The sequence below is a fragment of the Scophthalmus maximus genome, chromosome 21 (assembly GCF_022379125.1).
Source record: "Scophthalmus maximus strain ysfricsl-2021 chromosome 21, ASM2237912v1, whole genome shotgun sequence".
NCBI lineage: Eukaryota > Metazoa > Chordata > Actinopteri > Pleuronectiformes > Scophthalmidae > Scophthalmus > Scophthalmus maximus.
The window spans coordinates 10,575,458-10,594,222 of NC_061535.1; the positions used below are offsets into that span (position 1 = coordinate 10,575,458).

Below are 18,765 nucleotides of genomic sequence, written 5' to 3' on the forward strand. Positions count from 1 at the left end.
TGACATTAAACTGACCTTTATGTGTAAAATCAGTGTAGGCTTTGTCTTCTCAAAAGACTAGAGCACAAGGGCAATGGATGGATCTCTTCAATTCAGAATTCATCATTTCAAACAGAACCTATCATATCGAATATCATGTTACATTTAGCACACAGTGTACAGTATGTACTGCCATAGTGTGTGAATTTTTACAAACACGGCCTTTGTATAAATACCGCAACAATGACAATCCCATGTTGGCCGCCATTTTCTCTCTCTGATTGCACTAATTTCGTTGTAGTCTAAAAGCAGACTTTTATAGAAATGTGCTCCATGCTCTGAAAATGTAGCAGGACTCTGCCGAGAGCAATAATGCGACTGGCTGAGGGGATAATGATTACACATCACATACTGTGATTTATATTCCTCTGCACTCCACCTCTTTGTGCACCAGCCTGCCGCACCTGCATGAATGCAAATGGCAGCGCCACTCTCTGATGTGTCCTCGGCGACCCGAGCGCTGGTCTCTGGGATTGTTAAACGAGGAGCTGGGCCTTGTTAAAGATTAGATTTAGGATAGCGTGTTGTAAAAGGGGGAGGCTCTCACTGGTATTCCCGCACAAACGTGATGTGTGTGTGTGTGTGTGTGTGTGTGTGTGTGCGTGTTTTATTTAGGGAACGTGTGGCGATCCAGGGGTTGCTGGCTCTTTTGGTCCACCAGGCCTGAAGGTGAGTCGAGCAAGGGGATTATCAAGCAGATTACAATTTTTCCTTTGACCACTGCCCTAACCTCACCTTACACCCCCCCCCCCCCCCCTCTTTTTTTGCTGTCTATCCTTTCTGCCTTGGTGGGTTTCTTATGTATTATGCACATATATTAGATATTCACAGAGATCTACCAACTAATGTTGCTAGTTTCTGCCTTTTCATGTGCATTCTTTGCATTTTGCCGACGTCATTTTTTAATAATATACTTGTGTCCACCTGCCAGTTTAAAAAAAAAATCACTGCCATTTGTTGTGGTACACAAAACCAGAATGAATACTGACACATATTTTGTCCCAATTCAAGTCTGTAAATGTAAACCCTGTAAAAAGTAGAGTACAGTAAAAAACAAATGTGTTTTTTCTCTACTTCTATGAAATGAATAAGCAAATATGCAGCAAGAAAACAGTGCAAAATCAAAACAAGCTCAAAACAAAGACCACAGTAGGTAATGAGAATCAATATAATACTTATGATAAATAACATGTAAGAACTATGAAAGGAGAACTAAAAAAAAAGGTGGCAGCACCCGCAGAGGCTGCTCTTTATTCAAATGCAGATTACAATGAATCATTTGTTGCCCAGTTTGAGCCAAAGGATGTGGATCCATTTAACATCCCTCTTACTATTTATTTAACCAATATGTTTCGCCACCGGGCTCCTTCACGGTGCATTACAGGGTGGGTAAGAGAATCGCCCCTGTGCACAATACATTGTGTTGATTTTTGTTTTGTTTTTCAATTATCCAGTACACAGCAAAATGTAAAAACTGTTATATCAGTGCAGAAACCACAAAAGTCCTCTTCCAGGCTTAAATATTCATTTATATATCATGTTATGTGGAGGGATCTATGTTTCTACGATCACGCCTTTTGGTGCGTACTCTGTTTCGACCGCCATCGGAACAGTTGACACATTAATCGCACGAGGTTGTTTATCTTGAGCCACCGGGTAAATACAACAGAATATTGTGCAACGCGATGACAAATGAGAAAAGTGACGTGCAACAGGCTAGAACAGTCATGGCCTCCTCCAAGCTTTCATTGGCGGTGTTTCAACCCAGTACAGGTCTTTGACGGGCACCAAGGAATCCGAGACACTATGAGACGCACAGATTTGATTCAAATTGACCCCTTTTTTTGGATTTCAAAGACACTAGGGGTCGTGTGGAATGAGTCCAATGAGTTGCATGAAGTGGACGGAGCCTGCGAGTGATTAAGAGTGTCCCAGAGCATTCGCTCGTCCGATAGCCTTCACACCGTTTGCACCTGTGCTCCCCAGTCCCAGCGCGTCTGCACTGCCGTCCACATTAAAGTGTGGGTTTGAGATAATTCAACATGGTGGTGGGATTAGCAGGGGCACTGCTTAATCCCCCCTCGAGGGATCAGGGTGTGATCAGGGCGACAGCTCTCGCCTTCTCTTTTTTTTTTCTTCCCCCAAACCAATGTCATTCCCTTGTCCATTTCCTCCCATTGCGACACACACTTCCTTTTTTCACCAGCCTGCGGTTAAGGATTCCGCAGCGACACTTGAAATGCCACTCGTTTGGCTAATTGAGATGTTTCTCCGCAAATCAAGCCCATAAATGTCAGCCACTGCGGTGTTGGAAGATACTCTTTGTGGCGCCTCAGTTTGTTTTTAAGTCAATTTGCAGGTAACCAATGGTCGGGTGAAAAGTGCCATCCTCCACAGCAGAGCTCACTTAAGCTTAATGTGGAACTCACAATTTCACAGGTTGCTTGAAATGTTTTCTCTCCACCATCTTTATAACATATTTATTCAACCTTGATTACTGGCTAAGAATATTTTTCTTTCAGGGATGAATTGCTGCTCATGTTCACACACACACACACACACACACACACACACACACACACACACACACACACACACACACACACACACACTCATTCAATGTCCTCACTTTGCCAAAATGTCCAATCTCGTCAACTCAATAACTCAGGAGTGGAAGACATTGCAAGACACACACATACGCACATCAGAATTTTTTTTTTTCATTTTAAATTTTTTTTCATCTGCAAGATGACGATTCTCTCTTGTTGGATTCCAAACAAAGACATGATGGGTACTATGGTTTTGCATCCAGTGTTGAAATACTTCAGGAATATTTTTATTTCTTAAAACCCTTTTTCTTTTCATCCACCGATTCCCTAAGATCAATAACCTTTCACGTTTTCCAGGGCTCGACGGGGGAGCCAGGTGTTCCAGGGCTGCCGGGGGGCATGGGGATGCCGGGGTTCAAAGGTCACAAGGTCAGGAAGCCCATTAGAAATCAATGGCGACAACGCCCATGAGCAAAGTAAAATAATTTTGTTTTCGCTTAGTGAAGTCCACATTTTTAACACAAAGGCGTCACTTTGTGAATGATTTATGGCTTCAGCTGTCAGGAGCTTACATGATTTACATGACGGCTTAACATTATACATACTTGTCAATGCATTATTTATTTTTCCTGCTTAGATGACATGATTAATTTTAATGATGCTGAAGGTCGTCCTTCGAACTTCAAAAGCGGTGCGCCTATGCACACGAATACAGTACAAACACTCCTAATCCGGATCAGTCTGTTCAACATGCTGCGTTTGTTTTCTGTACAGTATAGTGTCGACAGGATGCCGAGGCTATGTGTCCTAGTAATAATTCCCGAGAGCAGCATTATATTTATTTAGATGCCAAGCTGTCAGTGTGAAGACAATGTTTTAATGCTCAGTATTATGTTTTTAGGGGGAGGGAGGAGAGACCGGCTCCAAAGGACAACAGGTATTGTACTCATGTCACACAACTCCTGTATTAAGATAGAAAACTTATCAATAAGGGGATTCAAACATTAAAAACTGATCTTAAAGGTGGTCCTTTGCTCAGAAACGTCTTCGAATGTGTTGAAAAGGTGTGACTTATCTGAGTCGCATGGACATTTTTAACCCACAAGGCATGCTGTGGTATTTTTTAACAAGCTAACAATTATTCGACACATTTAAAGTTACAGTTTGCATGTTCTCCCCGTGTATTCGTGGCTTCTCTCCGGGTTCTCCGGCTTCCTCCCACAGTCCAAAGACACGCAGAATGGGGTCAGGTTCATTGGAGACTCTAAATTGACCGTAGGTGTGAATGTGAGAGTGAATGGTTGTCCGTCTCTGTATGTGGCCCTGCGATAGGCTGGGACCTGTCCAGGGTGAACCCCGCCTCTCGCCCAATGTCAGCTGGGATTGGCTCCAGCCCCCCCGCGACCCTTATATAGATAAAGCGGTAGACGATGGATGGATGGATGAATGGATGGATTTAAAGTTACAAAACTTAAGTTTCGCCGGAACCAATCCTCAATGAGACCCGGAACCTCTCGGTTTGCTTCTGATTTGGCTGTGACTGGCCGGACCAGTTGGATGATTGGTCTGATCTCCAGGCTAATGACTTCAAGTTCCAGAGGAGCTTCTCGCCAATTTCGGGGTTGACCCAACCTGGAACTGACAAACACGTCTGATGACACCGAGCTAATGATAAAAGAGGAGCGGATTTAATTAAATTGATTTCAGGATTTCACTTCTACTGCTCAAGTAGGGGCGTCCTTCGCGGATCCATGAATAGACGGTGTCGCAGCGATCTGCTGTGCGACCGCAGACTTTCCACCGCCATTGAAACTTTGGCTAGAAAATCTAAATGTGCTACGTTGCACTGATTTACATCAGCCACTCTGCTTCCGCCATTGTGAACGCGGCATCAATCACAAAAGTGAACAATGTTTCCCAAATTTCCCCCGTTGTGGGACGAATAAAGGATTATCTTGTCTCAATATCTTATCTAACAATCACAGCATGTGATGAAGGCTCTGACTCACTTGCTCCCTTGTACGTGCGCTAATGGAAAAAAAGAAGTGTGGGGGCCCAGCGGAGCAGAGAAAGAAGAGCAGTGTGTTACAGTGCTGCGGGATGTAGTTGGAAAGCTACACACAAGATAAAAAGTCAGGTTTGTTAAAGGTCACTGTTAGCCATTTCCTATTTCCACTCTCCCTGGGTTTCTCTTATTGGCTGCTAGTGGTAATCATGACCTTTCCTCCTGCTCACACACTCACAGCATGAGGATATGGACCAGTTCACAGTGACGCACACACAAAGCCGCATTGACACACTGCTGTTGCACACATTCGGTCTCATCCTTTGCCGACACACACGCACCCACCCACCCACACACACACACACACACACACATGCACGCAGACGCACACGCACGCACACACACTGCGTGTCTGTAAGCAAATTCACACACACACACCTTCAGTTAATAATGATGTATGTCTTTGCAGGGGGAGAGAGGCAGAGATGGAGATCCGGGGAATCCTGGCGTGTCGGTGAGTGTAGGGTCATTCTCCTGCCACTGGGTGGCAGCGAAGCTTATGTTTCCGAAGGTTTTAGCAGAGACACTGGTGGCTTAAATGTGTGTTTGTGTTCAGTCGCTGGGAGTAGATGTCCCCTCAAGGGCATGAGAATGAGGAACAATGTCTCGGCCAGTCCCCGTTTACTAGGAGCTAATTTAGGGTTAGAACGTCTTAAAAACGTCCCTTTGGTTATGCTGGACTATGGGTTGAGTTAGGATCATAAATAGAAAAGGTTATAAGCCAGGGATGGGGAACCTCTAGCTTTTGGGATGTATAAGTCCCACAAGACAGTATGAAAAAAAACAACTCATGACAGTAATTAATTATATTCTGTGATTAAAAAAATAATGTGAAATGATGAATTAAATATGTTTATTATATATTTTATTTATATAAAATATATAGAATAATATAAAATAGTAGACTCACATGGTGGCCATTTTGATTTTCAGAATATCTTTTGAGGGGCCATGCTAAATTATTGAACACACCTCGGTAATGCGATGGCTGGAACTGCTTCTCTTTGCCGAGGTGTTTGATGTCAGATGGCAGTGATGACGACGCTGCTCACAATTGGTTTTTTCTATGTTTTGGGTTTTGCAAGAATCGGTTCTGTCTCCTCGGAATAGAAAAATCCTCAGGAAATATGTGTCATTGCTTTACAGGTCGATGACTTCATGTTGTGGGTTGTTGCAGATATCCGTTCCACATTAAATCTCACCACAAAGCTTGCTTGTATAACACTGTCATAGCAGTGCTGATCTTTAAGGTGGAGAGTCCAAAATGGACATTTTTTAACCATTGCTTTCCAGAGTGTGAACTTCTCCACCACAGAGTTAGGCAGCGGACAGATTTATCTCTTGAATAAACTGTGTGAAATTACTGTAACGTGAGAGACTGAGCTAGCTTGGAGATCTCTTGTGGCCATGATAGCTTTTTCCAAGCCAACATTGTGATATAAACTGTACATGATATATCGGCTAATGCTGGAAAAAAAAAAGATGGACTTCGAATCATTTAAATGGAAAATAATTGCAAAAACGTTGGCAGTGAGGAATGATTTGATCAGGGCGACGTGGTGAAAAGAGGTTTCATGACGTAAAAGATGCGGAACAGCTTAACTGGTTCAACATGTTCCTCCATACTCAGATGATCATCATCATCAATAATTGGTAATGAGCAATGAGATAAACGGCACAATATTATTATAAATTGCCATTCTGTCTGCAATTTCGAGCTTTCAAGTCAAGCTTCTCAACTGATTGAGTAGAATCAATCAGTAAGTATCAATTACTGAGGCATCGATTGTCAGATCCCGAGATAAGGATTGCACAATGTAGCCCGTCCAGCGTGTGTGTGTGTGTGTGTGAGGCTGAGCAGTAGGATCTATATTGCATCATGGGGAGACAGAATTGTGTTTTCTTGTCTGTGCCACTTGAGACAGATAAAACGATTGTATTTCCGAGAATGCAGCTTAATGTTCACACTCTGTGAATCCACAGTGTTGAGAGTAGCCCAACTTCCACGCGCAACGCCCTCCCGGCTAGAAGCATCGGCAGTGAATCACAAGTGTGTCACCCGCTGAAATGAATATGACAGACTTGCTGATTCCCACACGTTCAAAATGCGTCGCGGGAGAACCGACCACCACTGAGTAACGTGGCATTAAGATTTATCGCAAGGAGCGAGGCTCTTGCGAGACTGTGATGACGTCGCGAGCATGACGTAGCAGACGGTTTGCTGAAAGGAACCATATCGCAAGGATTTGTTCGGAAGAAGGGTAGGGCTTTTCAAAAAAAACCAACAACCTGGCAGGTGAGTGGACGAACCATCTGTCATCACCGTCAATCACGGATTTCCCAAGACCTCTCTACTACACTAACCTCTAACACTAACTCCGGCCATAGTTCCTCACCTCATACGTTGATCTAAATCCCTGTGGTTCGGTCACAAGCCAACAACAGCTTGTAGCCAGGCAAAAAAAAAAAAATCCAACTGCCTCGCGGCCCGACTTCCCGTCTTAACTTTCTACGGCTGCTTGAATTCGCTGCCGATGTAAACGCATGTCGTTTTGAGGCACTTGTACTTCCCGCGAGGGGCGGACCTGCTCTGTCAGATGTGCGACTGACAACTGAAACCTCTCCTTGTCGGCATCTCTATTTAAATGTAAAATAGAATGAAAGAGCAATGAAAGACACAAACAATGTGGCCAACAAAGACAAAGGATATGAGCACTATAATTGAAACAGGCAACCATTGCTGCTGTTGGTAATCAGTGTGGATACTCGGCTTTAGAGAGTTATTCTCTCATGTTGCCACCACTAGTGCATGACAGTTTAATTTATTTCCTGTGTGAGGTTGTTTCGAGTATTGCATTTCTTATTCAAGTCCCAAAAGCTCTATAAAGTTCTATTGTAGTAGGAACCCTTGATCCTTGAAATAAGGATGATCATTGTTCCAATCACATCATCTGCATAAAGGCGCCTCTTACATTTTTGAGTAGGTGGTGCCGGTATGTTTTAAATTTTCTTTTAGGAATTCAACACTAAACGGCAACTTGTTGTACATCCCCAGTGAGTGCATACTGTAGGTGTAAATACAGTGCTGGAGAATGTTAGCTGGGAGAAGCAGAGTTGCTGTGCTCCGTGATGTGATATTCTTGTGATTCCACCGATGAAGTTTACCAAGAGGCGTCCCAGCAGCAGTAGGTTGGCTGAATCAGTCACCGGGTCACGGAGGAAGGGAGGACACACGAAGAGGAAAGAGGAAGGATTTTTTTTAGGGAAACACAACCACGGCAAGAGCCTCGAACACATGTCCTAGTACTTCAGAGAACTGGTGTTTTTTTCTTAAGGACTGAGATCTGCGAATGCATTTTTTCATCACATAAGTGGTTAGAAAAAGAAAAAAAAACTTTACATAATGCATTACAGTAACCAATCCAGAATGTCTGGTAAGCCACCAGCAAAGAGAGCGGTTCTGCATCAGCAATGCAGAGCAGCGGGCATATCTCCTCTGACATACTGTCTCAGCCTTTGATATGTGAGCAGAAGTTTCTAACTGTCTCTCTCCATTTCTTCCTCTTCTCTTGCCTCCCCACCCCTTCTCTTGCTCTCTTTTCTTTCTTCCATCAGGGCGAAGTGGGACCCAGGGGAGGGAAAGGAGAGGTTTGTCGAATTAGACTTTGCGGTATTAGATATAATCCATTCTGTCTTATTCTTCACCGCAGCGAGAAGCCCTGTCAAGCCTGCACGGCTGCAATAGAAGAGTTACAGAGCCAATACCTCTAGGCGGGGGGAAATCTGGCCCCCCGGGCAAAAATATACATCACAAAAGCGCTCCTTTCTAAAGGCGCACACACATCTTAAATATCAAACACTTACTGTACTGTCTGCAGAATCACAATTTAGGGAGACGTAGCCTCCCTCGGTTGTGCAACTGCTGCAGCATTTGGAGAACATCATTTATCATCCACTGTATCAACATGCTTTTTGATAACTAATAAAATACCAGTGAAGTAGCAGAAAACATTACAATGCTGTATAGTTTTAACTGATATGATTAACTGTTTGTTAAGTCCCCTTTGTACCTGAAGGGCCTCCCGTTCCCTGCACACGACATATGAAGTTTCACGACCGTGGCAGATGTGCTACTTATAATTATTTGTAATTTAACAAAAACAAACAATGGTTCTCTGATTTCAGACAGAGGTCGGCCAAAAAAGTCTTTTCTTTTCAAGCAAGAGAAACCAGGATAACTAATGTGTGATTTTTGGCTTTAGAAAGGTTATCTCACAGCACCAAAGCTTAACAGCTGTGTCTAACATTTGGAAAGCGTTTAGCGGCTGCACTCGGCAAACAACGACTGAACTAAAGTTTGAGAAACTAGGCCTAAGTTTCACCTTTTTGTGTCCTGTGATGCTAGATTTTCTGTCCTTCCTTCTGCTTCTTTAGAAAGGTGTGACAGGTGACATGGGCCCCAGGGGGCATGAAGGGAAGAAAGGTGACATGGGCCACACGGGCCACATGGGTACTGTGGGTCCCAGGGGCTTCCCTGGCCAGGATGGGTTGCCGGGCCAACCAGGCCAGCCAGGATACCCAGGGAAACCGGTGAGTGAACCTCCTCCTGACCGAAAATGAGAGAAATAACTGGGCTCAAAGACACAATCAATGATTTCCTGTCTGAACTGGGGGGAGTTATGTTTGTGTGCAGTAGGGGTGCAACTGTCAGTTTGTGTGGGCTACTGAATGCGAAGACAAACAGTGGAGGGTTGAGATCCTGTGAATCTGCACGCATACCCCATCACAGGTTGAGCCAGTGATTGTGTGTTGCAGGGCAAACCTCCCTCAGATGAACATCTGCTAAAGCTCTGCACTGATGTCCTGCGTAGTAAGTATATCTGTTTTTACATCAACCACAGACAGAACATTTTGTTTGAATTTGTTGTGTCAAATGTAAAGCTGATCCTCAATATCTGTATAGACCTCCTGACTTTGAACACTGAATGGAACTGAGGATATGAAAGGATATTTAATTCCAATAGTATGACACCATTAGCACCTTCTGGCTGTGCCCTGCAGACCAACTCCCAGCACTGCTCCGGACCTTGGCCCCCCCAGCTCGGTGTGAACCCTGCGAGAGCGAAAAGGGACCCCGGGGCGAGCCAGGAGCACCAGGACCCAAAGGCTCCATGGGAACTCCAGGCTACCCAGGCAGGAGTGGCTCTCCCGGTTACCCAGGACCTCCTGGACTTCATGGTCCTGGAGGCCTCAAAGGTGATATGAACCATAATGTTTGAATATGATAAGGGATTCATCAACACCTTAGGACAGTTTATGCTATCTGTAGACAATGCTTTCTTAAAGATGGGGTCTAATACGCTGCCTGAGACCGTGACAAAAATCACTGTTTACCCTGAAGAAAAAACAAGAACAACACAAGTTTGTGAGCATGAGCGGAGACAAAATTTACTGCTGCTTTTATCAGCGATTAAAATCAAAACAGAGTCAACCAACAAAGTGGATGTGTTGATGTTCACTGTAGCCCATGAAACAAGATCATTAAACAAGTGAACATCAGTGAAAGCCAGCAGAGCAAAAGACAACAAATACTGAATGCATCCCAATAAGCCGCCTTTGATTTATCACCACTTCAAGACGGGGGAATGGCTAATCAGCCGTGAACGATGCCAAACTGTACCACTCTACCCCTGTGTACTATTTCAACTTGTTAGGTCAGGAGAGGAGCAACTTTAGAGGTGTCGGGCTTGGTTAAGGGGGAGGAGGGAAGAGAATAAAAGCCGACTGCAGGGAAAATAGTGGTTTTGTATGTACCCTATGTCCTGGACGACGTTTAACGCAAACACAGCTTGCAAATGTAAAGGTATTCGTTTTAATATCGTTTGTAGTTGCCTAGTTGGATGAAATTGCTCAATACTATTGTTCAGGGCTGCACAATTGAAGGGTCAGTCTGCACGGTTTACATATCAAAAGGGTAGTTGTATTCAGTCTCCGACAGGATAGTTTGGTTTAGTTTGAGAAACCCAGAAACACTTTCTATCAGTAAGTCTGCAGTTCAAGCTGGGGGCAAGTTGCATCATGGGAAGTGCAGGATCCTGCATTTTGAAGCTTCTATAGACTACATGTCGGGATATATTATTCTCTCCTCTATTGATTATGTCACTTATTCTGTTCAATCTGTCTCTTGTAAGTCTCCAAGGTTTACGGAAGTGCAATACTAGATCGCTGGAGTAGCCCTTTAAGTTTAAATTCCGTTAATTTTTTTTCACATATAGAGTAAAAGTGAGAAATTTGAGTTGGCCTAATATGATTGTTTATATTTTTTGTGTGACTTTTGAATGATACGTCTAGAACATTTGACAACGAAAGCCTGCAGACTCTTATGAAGCACATGTCTGGATATTGCTAGCTCAAAGGGAACATATAACCTTTACTTTCCTGCACCTCTGAACCTGACAGCTCATTAATAGATGCTCTATCTATATATTTCGTTAAAGCAGACATATTATGTCCCCAGGTGACATGGGACCAAAAGGACTCAAAGGCAGCAAAGGTGAAGGTTACCGTGGACCTCCTGGATCACCTGGACAGCCAGGTATGTAAAAAGCTCTCCGATCAGCATGTTTTTCTGAAGTGATCCCTCCAATCTTTAATTTTGTCAAGTTGCCGCTATTTTAGCAACCGCAGAGTTCTGATATCTGAGCTTTCACATCTATGCACTTGTGCACTTTTCCCCAGAAATGCACCTAGGCTGTTTATCGTCTTACATTCTTAATACATTCGTGGGTGGATCCTGTTTGTACTTAGTTGAAGAATGAGGCCTATTAGTAACAGCTTGATAGCGAAAGATGTGAGGTCAGCTTACGAGACAGGAAGTGCGGTATGTCTCTGTGGAAGCCATAATAGTCCATTAAGTCATCATATACAGTGCGAGTAGATGTAATTTATGATCCAGAGTGTGTTATTTTTAGTTCACAGAAAGAGAACGATGAATCAAACTTAAGGGAACCTTTTGACTTCCTTTCCATAAATGAGGCTGAAATACCGGTAACAAAATAAAGTCTTGTTTCATTTTTCTGGCTACATTTTGTATTTTGTCCTTCCTTATCCTTGCAGGAATTCAGGGTCCTCGTGGTTTCGATGGAATCGGCCATCCGGGCAACCAGGGAATTCCTGGAAAACCAGGATCGCCAGGAGACTCCGGTAAACGGGGCAGCCCAGGGCTTCCAGGGGTGTGTGATGTTTCCATGTGTTATCAGACCTACAACCTCAGAGAACATTACAGCAAAGGACCCAACGTCTGATGACATGGAAGTGGGGGAGAGGTTTTGATGAAGTGATTTACTGTATCACAGATTCACAGAAATGTGTGAGACTGTTGACTCCTTTGTGACAGAGTGTGTGGAAAAACGGCTGCAGTGGAGGCAGACATACCCACATTATTTGAGTAAAACTGAAACGGGCAGGGCATTGATTCATGATTATGGAATCCATGATCAAAGACGGTCAGCAGTATAGTTTACTGCGATACCAGGATAACATGGCTACTTCAAACTTTAAAGTTTGACTGCAGGTTTAAATGGTGGTTTCTAATCCTGACTATCTAAGTCTGATGAGCACCAAAATGGCTGTAATTGAGATGTGTTTTTTTGTGTGTGTAACTATTAATCAAGAGATTTGGGATTACATGACAAAATAGCTACCTCCTAATTTACCTGAGTCACTCTTATGTGAGTGTGAATTATGAGTGGTCACCATGCATGAGGCCAATAGACTTTGGGCTTTTCCAACATAAGAACTTTTGCCTTATGTGCCAATAGACAAATCTCAGATCTCCATTTCACAACCAAGCAAAATTGTTGTGGGCTGATTCATAATAAATAATTGAAAATCACTAATTATTCCAGATTATGACAAAATTTTGCTTAAACTGCAAATAACTACATTTTATAAATGGAAGTGGACAAGGATGATCTATCATACTGTGCTTAAAAGCTGTGGTTCCTTCGGCTTCACCATTTGAGATTCATACCAACCAATGAGGTTAAATCTACCGTCACTCTTCAGAGAAAATCGTCGTATCTGCCAAATATGTGAAAAATTACAATACATTCCTTAGTGATGAATTAGGATGTGTCATAACGAAGGAAAGGGAATGCCATGCTCACACCTTCCATCTTTCGTCTTGTGGAAATGTCAAACGTTTAAGTTGGTCAGGATTAAGAACTTTAAAAAGTTCATGAATAAATGACAAAAAACTTGCAGATGAAATCACTCCAACCACAACGTTATTTGTTAGCAGAGCATTATTTCACTGTCAGCCTACTCTTAGTGCATTGTACACGTGATCCCCTCTGGGGATGCACTAATCCATCACTGTGGCAGACAGGGTTGTAAGAATCCATTCACTGTGTATTTTTACCCATCATCTTTGTTCTTTTGTTTATCAATATGACATAGACTTATTTTGCATTGCATTTGAGTGTACATGGGATACCAGCACGTTTTTAAAAATGGCCTTTATTTACCTCAACTGCAGATTTATGCAGGCTTATATTATTGACAGACATTTATTTCTGTTTTCCCCCTCTTTTTACTCATATCCTCTCACGTTTGAGAAAGAAGTCTCACTATTTCCATATTAGCCCCACTTTGATCTATTGCCTCATACACTTTAACTTTGAAACATCTATATTTTAATAAATATAATTTAATTATGAATAATAAAACTATAAAAAATAACTAGTCAATTAAAACATTGACTCTCTTACCAAAGTGTCAGAGTGGTGAGTATGCTGCTGGTTATTATTTGAGACTTCCACTTTTAATATTGGCTATCATTTGAGAATGTAGGTGTGCCATTCATAATGATAAAACAGGCTAAAAAAGCCAGTATAAAAAAACACATCAACAGTATGTTGTGGTTAGCGAAGATGACTATATTACTCTTGTGTTGGATCAGAAAAAAACCCCATCCCTGCATTCCCCCATAGTAAGGCTTAGTCCCAATAGGATTTAAAACTGTATGGCAAATTTATTTCAATTCATGTCAACTTTCCATTGCTTGCTTTTCTATTATTTTCACTGTAGCCCAGGCCTTTGACCGCATCAATGTGCACTGTGATTGCATATTGCTGTGCAGCTCCACTCTCCAAAAAGCATCAACTCGTAAACAGTTTAGATTCATTAAGGATTCATGAATGGCTTCCTCGTTCAGTTCAGCACCTTCGTTCCCTACCTGTGTTGTTCCCTATGGAGCGACATGGCTAACAACACAGGTAGGAATCAAACGTAATCACAAATCTCTGTCAAAGACTTGAAACCATTTCGGATGCCTTGTGGAGCAACAAACAGGTTGGCACCTCTCTGTGGGGTTCAGAGGAATTTCCAAACTAGTGTTTGTTACTCTCAAACTGTAAATTTTTACTTGACAGGTTTCATAATATCTCTGCTGTAAGAGTAGCAAGCTGCGGTGTACAGAGTCATTCAAGTCTTAAAATGTGGTAAGGATGTACGTTAAGTGTGTGTTAAGCCAACAGTCCTGCTGGAAGAGTAACAATTTTAAAATTACTATCCTACTATTTATTACTACAGTTATTTTTGCAGTGCTTTTTCTCACAATTTAAACAAAATGAAAATACAATTATATAAATTAATGGCATGCTAGATATCACAGCTTTTGTCTCAAATTATGTTTTGAGCTTCCACATTTTCAGTTTCCTTGTTTGCATATTTAAGTTAAAGTGTTTTGGTCTGTTTTTGTCTTGGCTTGACATCCTGGGGTTTTGGTGTAACGCACATCGTCAGGTACAGAGAATCTGAGGAAAGATGCAATTTGTTGCATTGTGGGAAGGAAGGGATTCTTTGTTTTTGTTTTGTCTCTCTTGAGTTGCCATACTTTATGAAACTAAAGTACTAGATTCTTGCAGTAACCATTGTAACCACATGTTTTACCAGCCTAAACCCTAACAATACATTAGACACGCTGACAATATCCATGGTCTCTCGTGCACCAAACCATCCACCACACCTACCTCCGCGCTGCATGACTACGTACTGTAGACTAACACTTAACCTTGGCAAAGCAAATTGATATTACATAAATATAGTGTTAGAATGAAAACACAATAGAATACAGTTTAGGAAAACTAAAATATTACTGTTGGTAGGACGCAGGCTGATGTCTCTTGCATCACAGTCACATGTCTTGTTCACCCCCTCCTGCCTCATACCTAAAGTTTTTTACAGCAGCACATCACTGTCACGCTACTTCTGCTTTTGTTACTGACTCAGCTCCGGTTTTTCTTCTTGGTACGGTCTCACAGTTAACAATGTGGATCTGAAAGGTGCAGCTCTAGTTGGTTTCAACACTATCATCGCTATCATGAGAAGCCTTCTTTTTTTTTGTTCTTCGATATCTCATACATTATCTGTCATTCCTGAGTACTGACACCTACTAAAAGGTGTCAGCCAATCTGTAGCGATCTTCGCTGTAGAAATGATCTTCCAGTGCAGACGGTGACATGATTTGTCACATTTGGCATTTTTTGAGTTGAGCTTTGCAATGAAATAATTGTATCACTTCAGAATACAGGGGTCGAACAAGCTCTTCAAGGATTTCTTCGCATTTCAATCTTCTGTAACTGAAATATATTTGAGCAAGAATCAATTTTTTGTATCATTCGCAAACTTAATCTTGTGTTTGATATCCAGAAATGCTGGAAAAAATGCAATGTTTACGATGATATTTTTGTACATTTTACAGGCAACTTTTGAAAAAAAATCATTGCATTATTATGTTTGTTATAAAGTGATTTTATATTGAAATAAACTTTAATTATGTAAAGCTGACTTTTCACTTTCTTCTGTGCAATTTTCCTCAATTATATTAAAAATGCTGCTATCTTTTTCATGTTGTGGCTGAGAGACACGAAAGAAAAACACATTGCTCCCTGGCCAATCACTGTTTTCCACAGTTTTACAAAATGTGTTACGCCAGTGAAAAGGAAGTACGGACTCAATGAAACATCAAAAAGGCCGAGTGTTGGTGCCCCGCAGCTCAAGAAAGCTTTCCCGAGTCACAGTTCCACCTTGCGACCCAGACAACATCATTCCTCCTTTGCTTTGCCAGGTTTACATTTATGCTTGGCTTCATCCCTTGTTTGTCATTGTCGCAGAGGAGATGAAATCCATCGTGGAAGGTAAAAATAAATAAATAATCCAACATACTAGTGTTTCTGTCAGGACATCATGAGGCGTCCCAGATGCAGCGTCAGCCATTTAACTGATGTCCATTGATTTCTTTTTTCTGAAACCACTTGACAGGCCACATCTTCCGTAGTGCCTTCGTGCTGATGTCTTGTAGTCTGACCCTGGCATAGCTCTATGAAATTATTGTTTGTCAGCTGTTTTATTGTTTGTTGGCAGCCTCGAGTCGATCACGTATGATCATAACAGTTTAATATGTTCTCTCAGGTGATGATAGTTTGTTCAGTCTGTCTCCCTTCCAGCAGCACATAAGCTCCAGGATGCCACCCAGAGTCTGAGGGAATTGTCATCCAGTCAATCCCAAAGAAGTCTCACTTAATCTACCAACCATGGGCCACTGACGGAGGCGTGTGTGGCTGACTTTGCGGACAACTCCTGGATGCAGCTGAATGGTACTTTGCCCGCTGAGTGTGCTTATGACAGGAATCCCTGTTTGGCGGTAGACGTCTGACTTTTCACTCTTGAACATTTGACATCTTGCATAATTTACATCGCTACAACCATGTAGGTCATACAGGGTACAGGTAAATTGCTCCAGTTGCTTCCTACCAGCTCAGCTGACGGTTGAAAAGCTGTTCCCAAATTCTTCAGGGTGAACAATGCTGGCAGTGGTACGACCTCCAACTCTGTGGCACCCGAGGCCAAGAAGATTGTAGTATAATTACAGATACTATTGAGTATATAATTGTATAAAATGGAGGATCCAGGGATTTTTGTGTTTGACCCTGTTCCTCAGGATATAATGGCTTTAGCTGCTTCAGTTTTGACCCTCTTTAAAAATCTGTCTCTTTTGAGTCATCCAACTTTACGGAATTTAAATTCTGTATTATCTTTCTCCAGCGGCCGTAATTGAATTTACAAAAATCAACAATATGTGTAAACGCAAATGTGTCAGATTAACTTGTTTGCATTCAAAGAAGCTTTTCTGATCAACTGATCCATAATAACTTTGCTTGACATGCTTTTCATGACTAAAACAGGTAAAGGTGTGACATATGCTGTAGATGTGCAGCAGCAGTGCCAGCGGAACACAGAGGAAGAGCCGAGTAGCACAGTGGGTTTTACTAACCCACAGCTCCGGTGAGTTCAACACAAACACCAGTCGAGTTTCACAGCTGAAGACAACAGGAGGCCAGTCTGAATTTAATTTGGACCTTAACAGGAAACTAACAGGACCAGGAAAATGAATGTGCCACTTTTACACCAGCTCTGTTCAAGTACAACCACTGGCTACTTATATCAGCGTGTTTTCAGGAAACCTGGCAGGTTAAGAGCAATGCCAACAATACTCATAAGGAGGCTTCTGAGTTCAACTTCGTTGCTTTTTTAAGCATTATTGTACTGTTTGTAATCCATCTGCTATTTTTGACAAAATGCTGGAAAAAAAATAACATTCTCTGACTTTGAGTGCTCTTCAGATTGTTTCAGTGCTCCACTGCTGAGACACAAGCGGGATGAAAAGAAGAAATTACAATCAACTGATTGCAAAAATGACATTCACCACTGTTTCACACCATGAACTGACTGACTTCTGACTGTTGATGACGTCTGAGATTCTGTACATGCTCTGTACTTTATTTTTGTGAAATGGTGCACAGATTTCCTGTCCACGAAGAAGCTTTCCTTCTTTCCTTACATACAGGGAAAGAATCATATTTTGGCAGATCAATGAATTATGTATATGTGTTATATATTGTGCCATAACAGCTAAAATACAGTTCATTTAGACAGAAGTGGTAGGTGCATTTATGTTACATGCAACTGAAATCAACAAGGAAATTATCAGGATGCACACGACCTTGAAATTGTCACTCAGTGTGCTACTACCACAAGAAATGTTCCCATTGAGGTCAACAAGTCTGCCAACCTAAAAGAGGTTGTTCATCATAGCCTTCTGAAACAACAGCAGAGCTGCCACCAATTATTTCCATTATTAATTATACTGTTTGTTCTAAATACCCCGTGGACATGTTTATACATAGTGTCCCATTATTCATCCTTAATTACATAAATTTTATTCCTCGGCGTATTAGTTTAGTGTCAGATGTAAAACTGAAGCCCTGGCGCACTATTTTCCACTGGCTTTCTAGCGTACATAAACAAACCACCCTATCCCTCACAGACTTGGCTATTTTTTGGATGCCTAAAGGACACATCATCTCCCTCTCATATACACTCAGCTTGCTTTGATGATGGGAACGCTGTTAGCCCCCCCCCCCCCCCAAAAAGATTCTCAAACACTGGACGACAACAATCCCACCATGTCGCCAAAGACAGACGGCGGAACAGAATTCTGTTATACAGATTTGTAAAAACTTCGACAGCTTGAAATGTCTGTCCACCTGAGAAAAATCATGAGCGCCTCCTCCTGCAATATGTCAAGACGTGGACATCTTAGTCAGGGAAAAGGTCATGGTGAAGTACAAGTATCCTGCCAACAAGTATTTTGTGTGAGCTATATGCTATAGCATATTCCTCTGCGTCATAGAGCGGCAGTGGGCCACGTTGTTTCACTTGGCTGACACGCTCCTTTATCACTATTAATCCCACATACACTGTCCTGCTGCCACTGCACATTCATGCACATCATCCTTCTTAACTATCTGGCATTCGCTGCTCACGCTGGCAGGAGGGCGGCAGCAGAGGCAGGGGGTGATGGGGGGGTGTACGGGATGATCAGTTCTCATCTTTGCAGAATGGTGGCCAACACTTCTCAGGCTGGTGCTGGATCGTTGAGAATCACTGCTCCTGCGTCTGGCTCCGAAAAAACGAGATGGCGCCGGTCGAAATGCCGAAACTCCAGGCTCCAAAAGCGGCCGTTCACAAACCACCGGGTGACGTCAC

The 18,765-nt window shown here is 42.4% G+C and overlaps 1 protein-coding gene and 1 long non-coding RNA gene across 2 annotated transcripts in view; one reads left to right on the forward strand and one right to left on the reverse strand.

Moving 5' to 3' along the window:
• si:dkey-225n22.4 (collagen alpha-1(XXI) chain) overlaps positions 1–13,380 on the forward strand; it is a 37,747-nt gene extending 24,367 nt beyond the window's left edge. Inside the window, exons 23-32 of the mRNA XM_035619599.2 lie at positions 655–708; positions 2,946–3,017; positions 3,490–3,525; positions 5,063–5,107; positions 8,269–8,301; positions 9,088–9,243; positions 9,469–9,523; positions 9,715–9,909; positions 11,171–11,248; positions 11,770–13,380. Of these exons, the coding sequence (XP_035475492.2) occupies positions 655–708; positions 2,946–3,017; positions 3,490–3,525; positions 5,063–5,107; positions 8,269–8,301; positions 9,088–9,243; positions 9,469–9,523; positions 9,715–9,909; positions 11,171–11,248; positions 11,770–11,957 (912 nt within the window). The 3' untranslated portion in view covers positions 11,958–13,380. The remainder of the gene's footprint in view (positions 1–654; positions 709–2,945; positions 3,018–3,489; positions 3,526–5,062; positions 5,108–8,268; positions 8,302–9,087; positions 9,244–9,468; positions 9,524–9,714; positions 9,910–11,170; positions 11,249–11,769) is intronic.
• The window catches only part of LOC118291366, a 131,397-nt gene that overhangs the window by 4,490 nt on the left and 108,142 nt on the right, over positions 1–18,765 (reverse strand). The gene's annotated exons all lie outside the window — the stretch shown is intronic.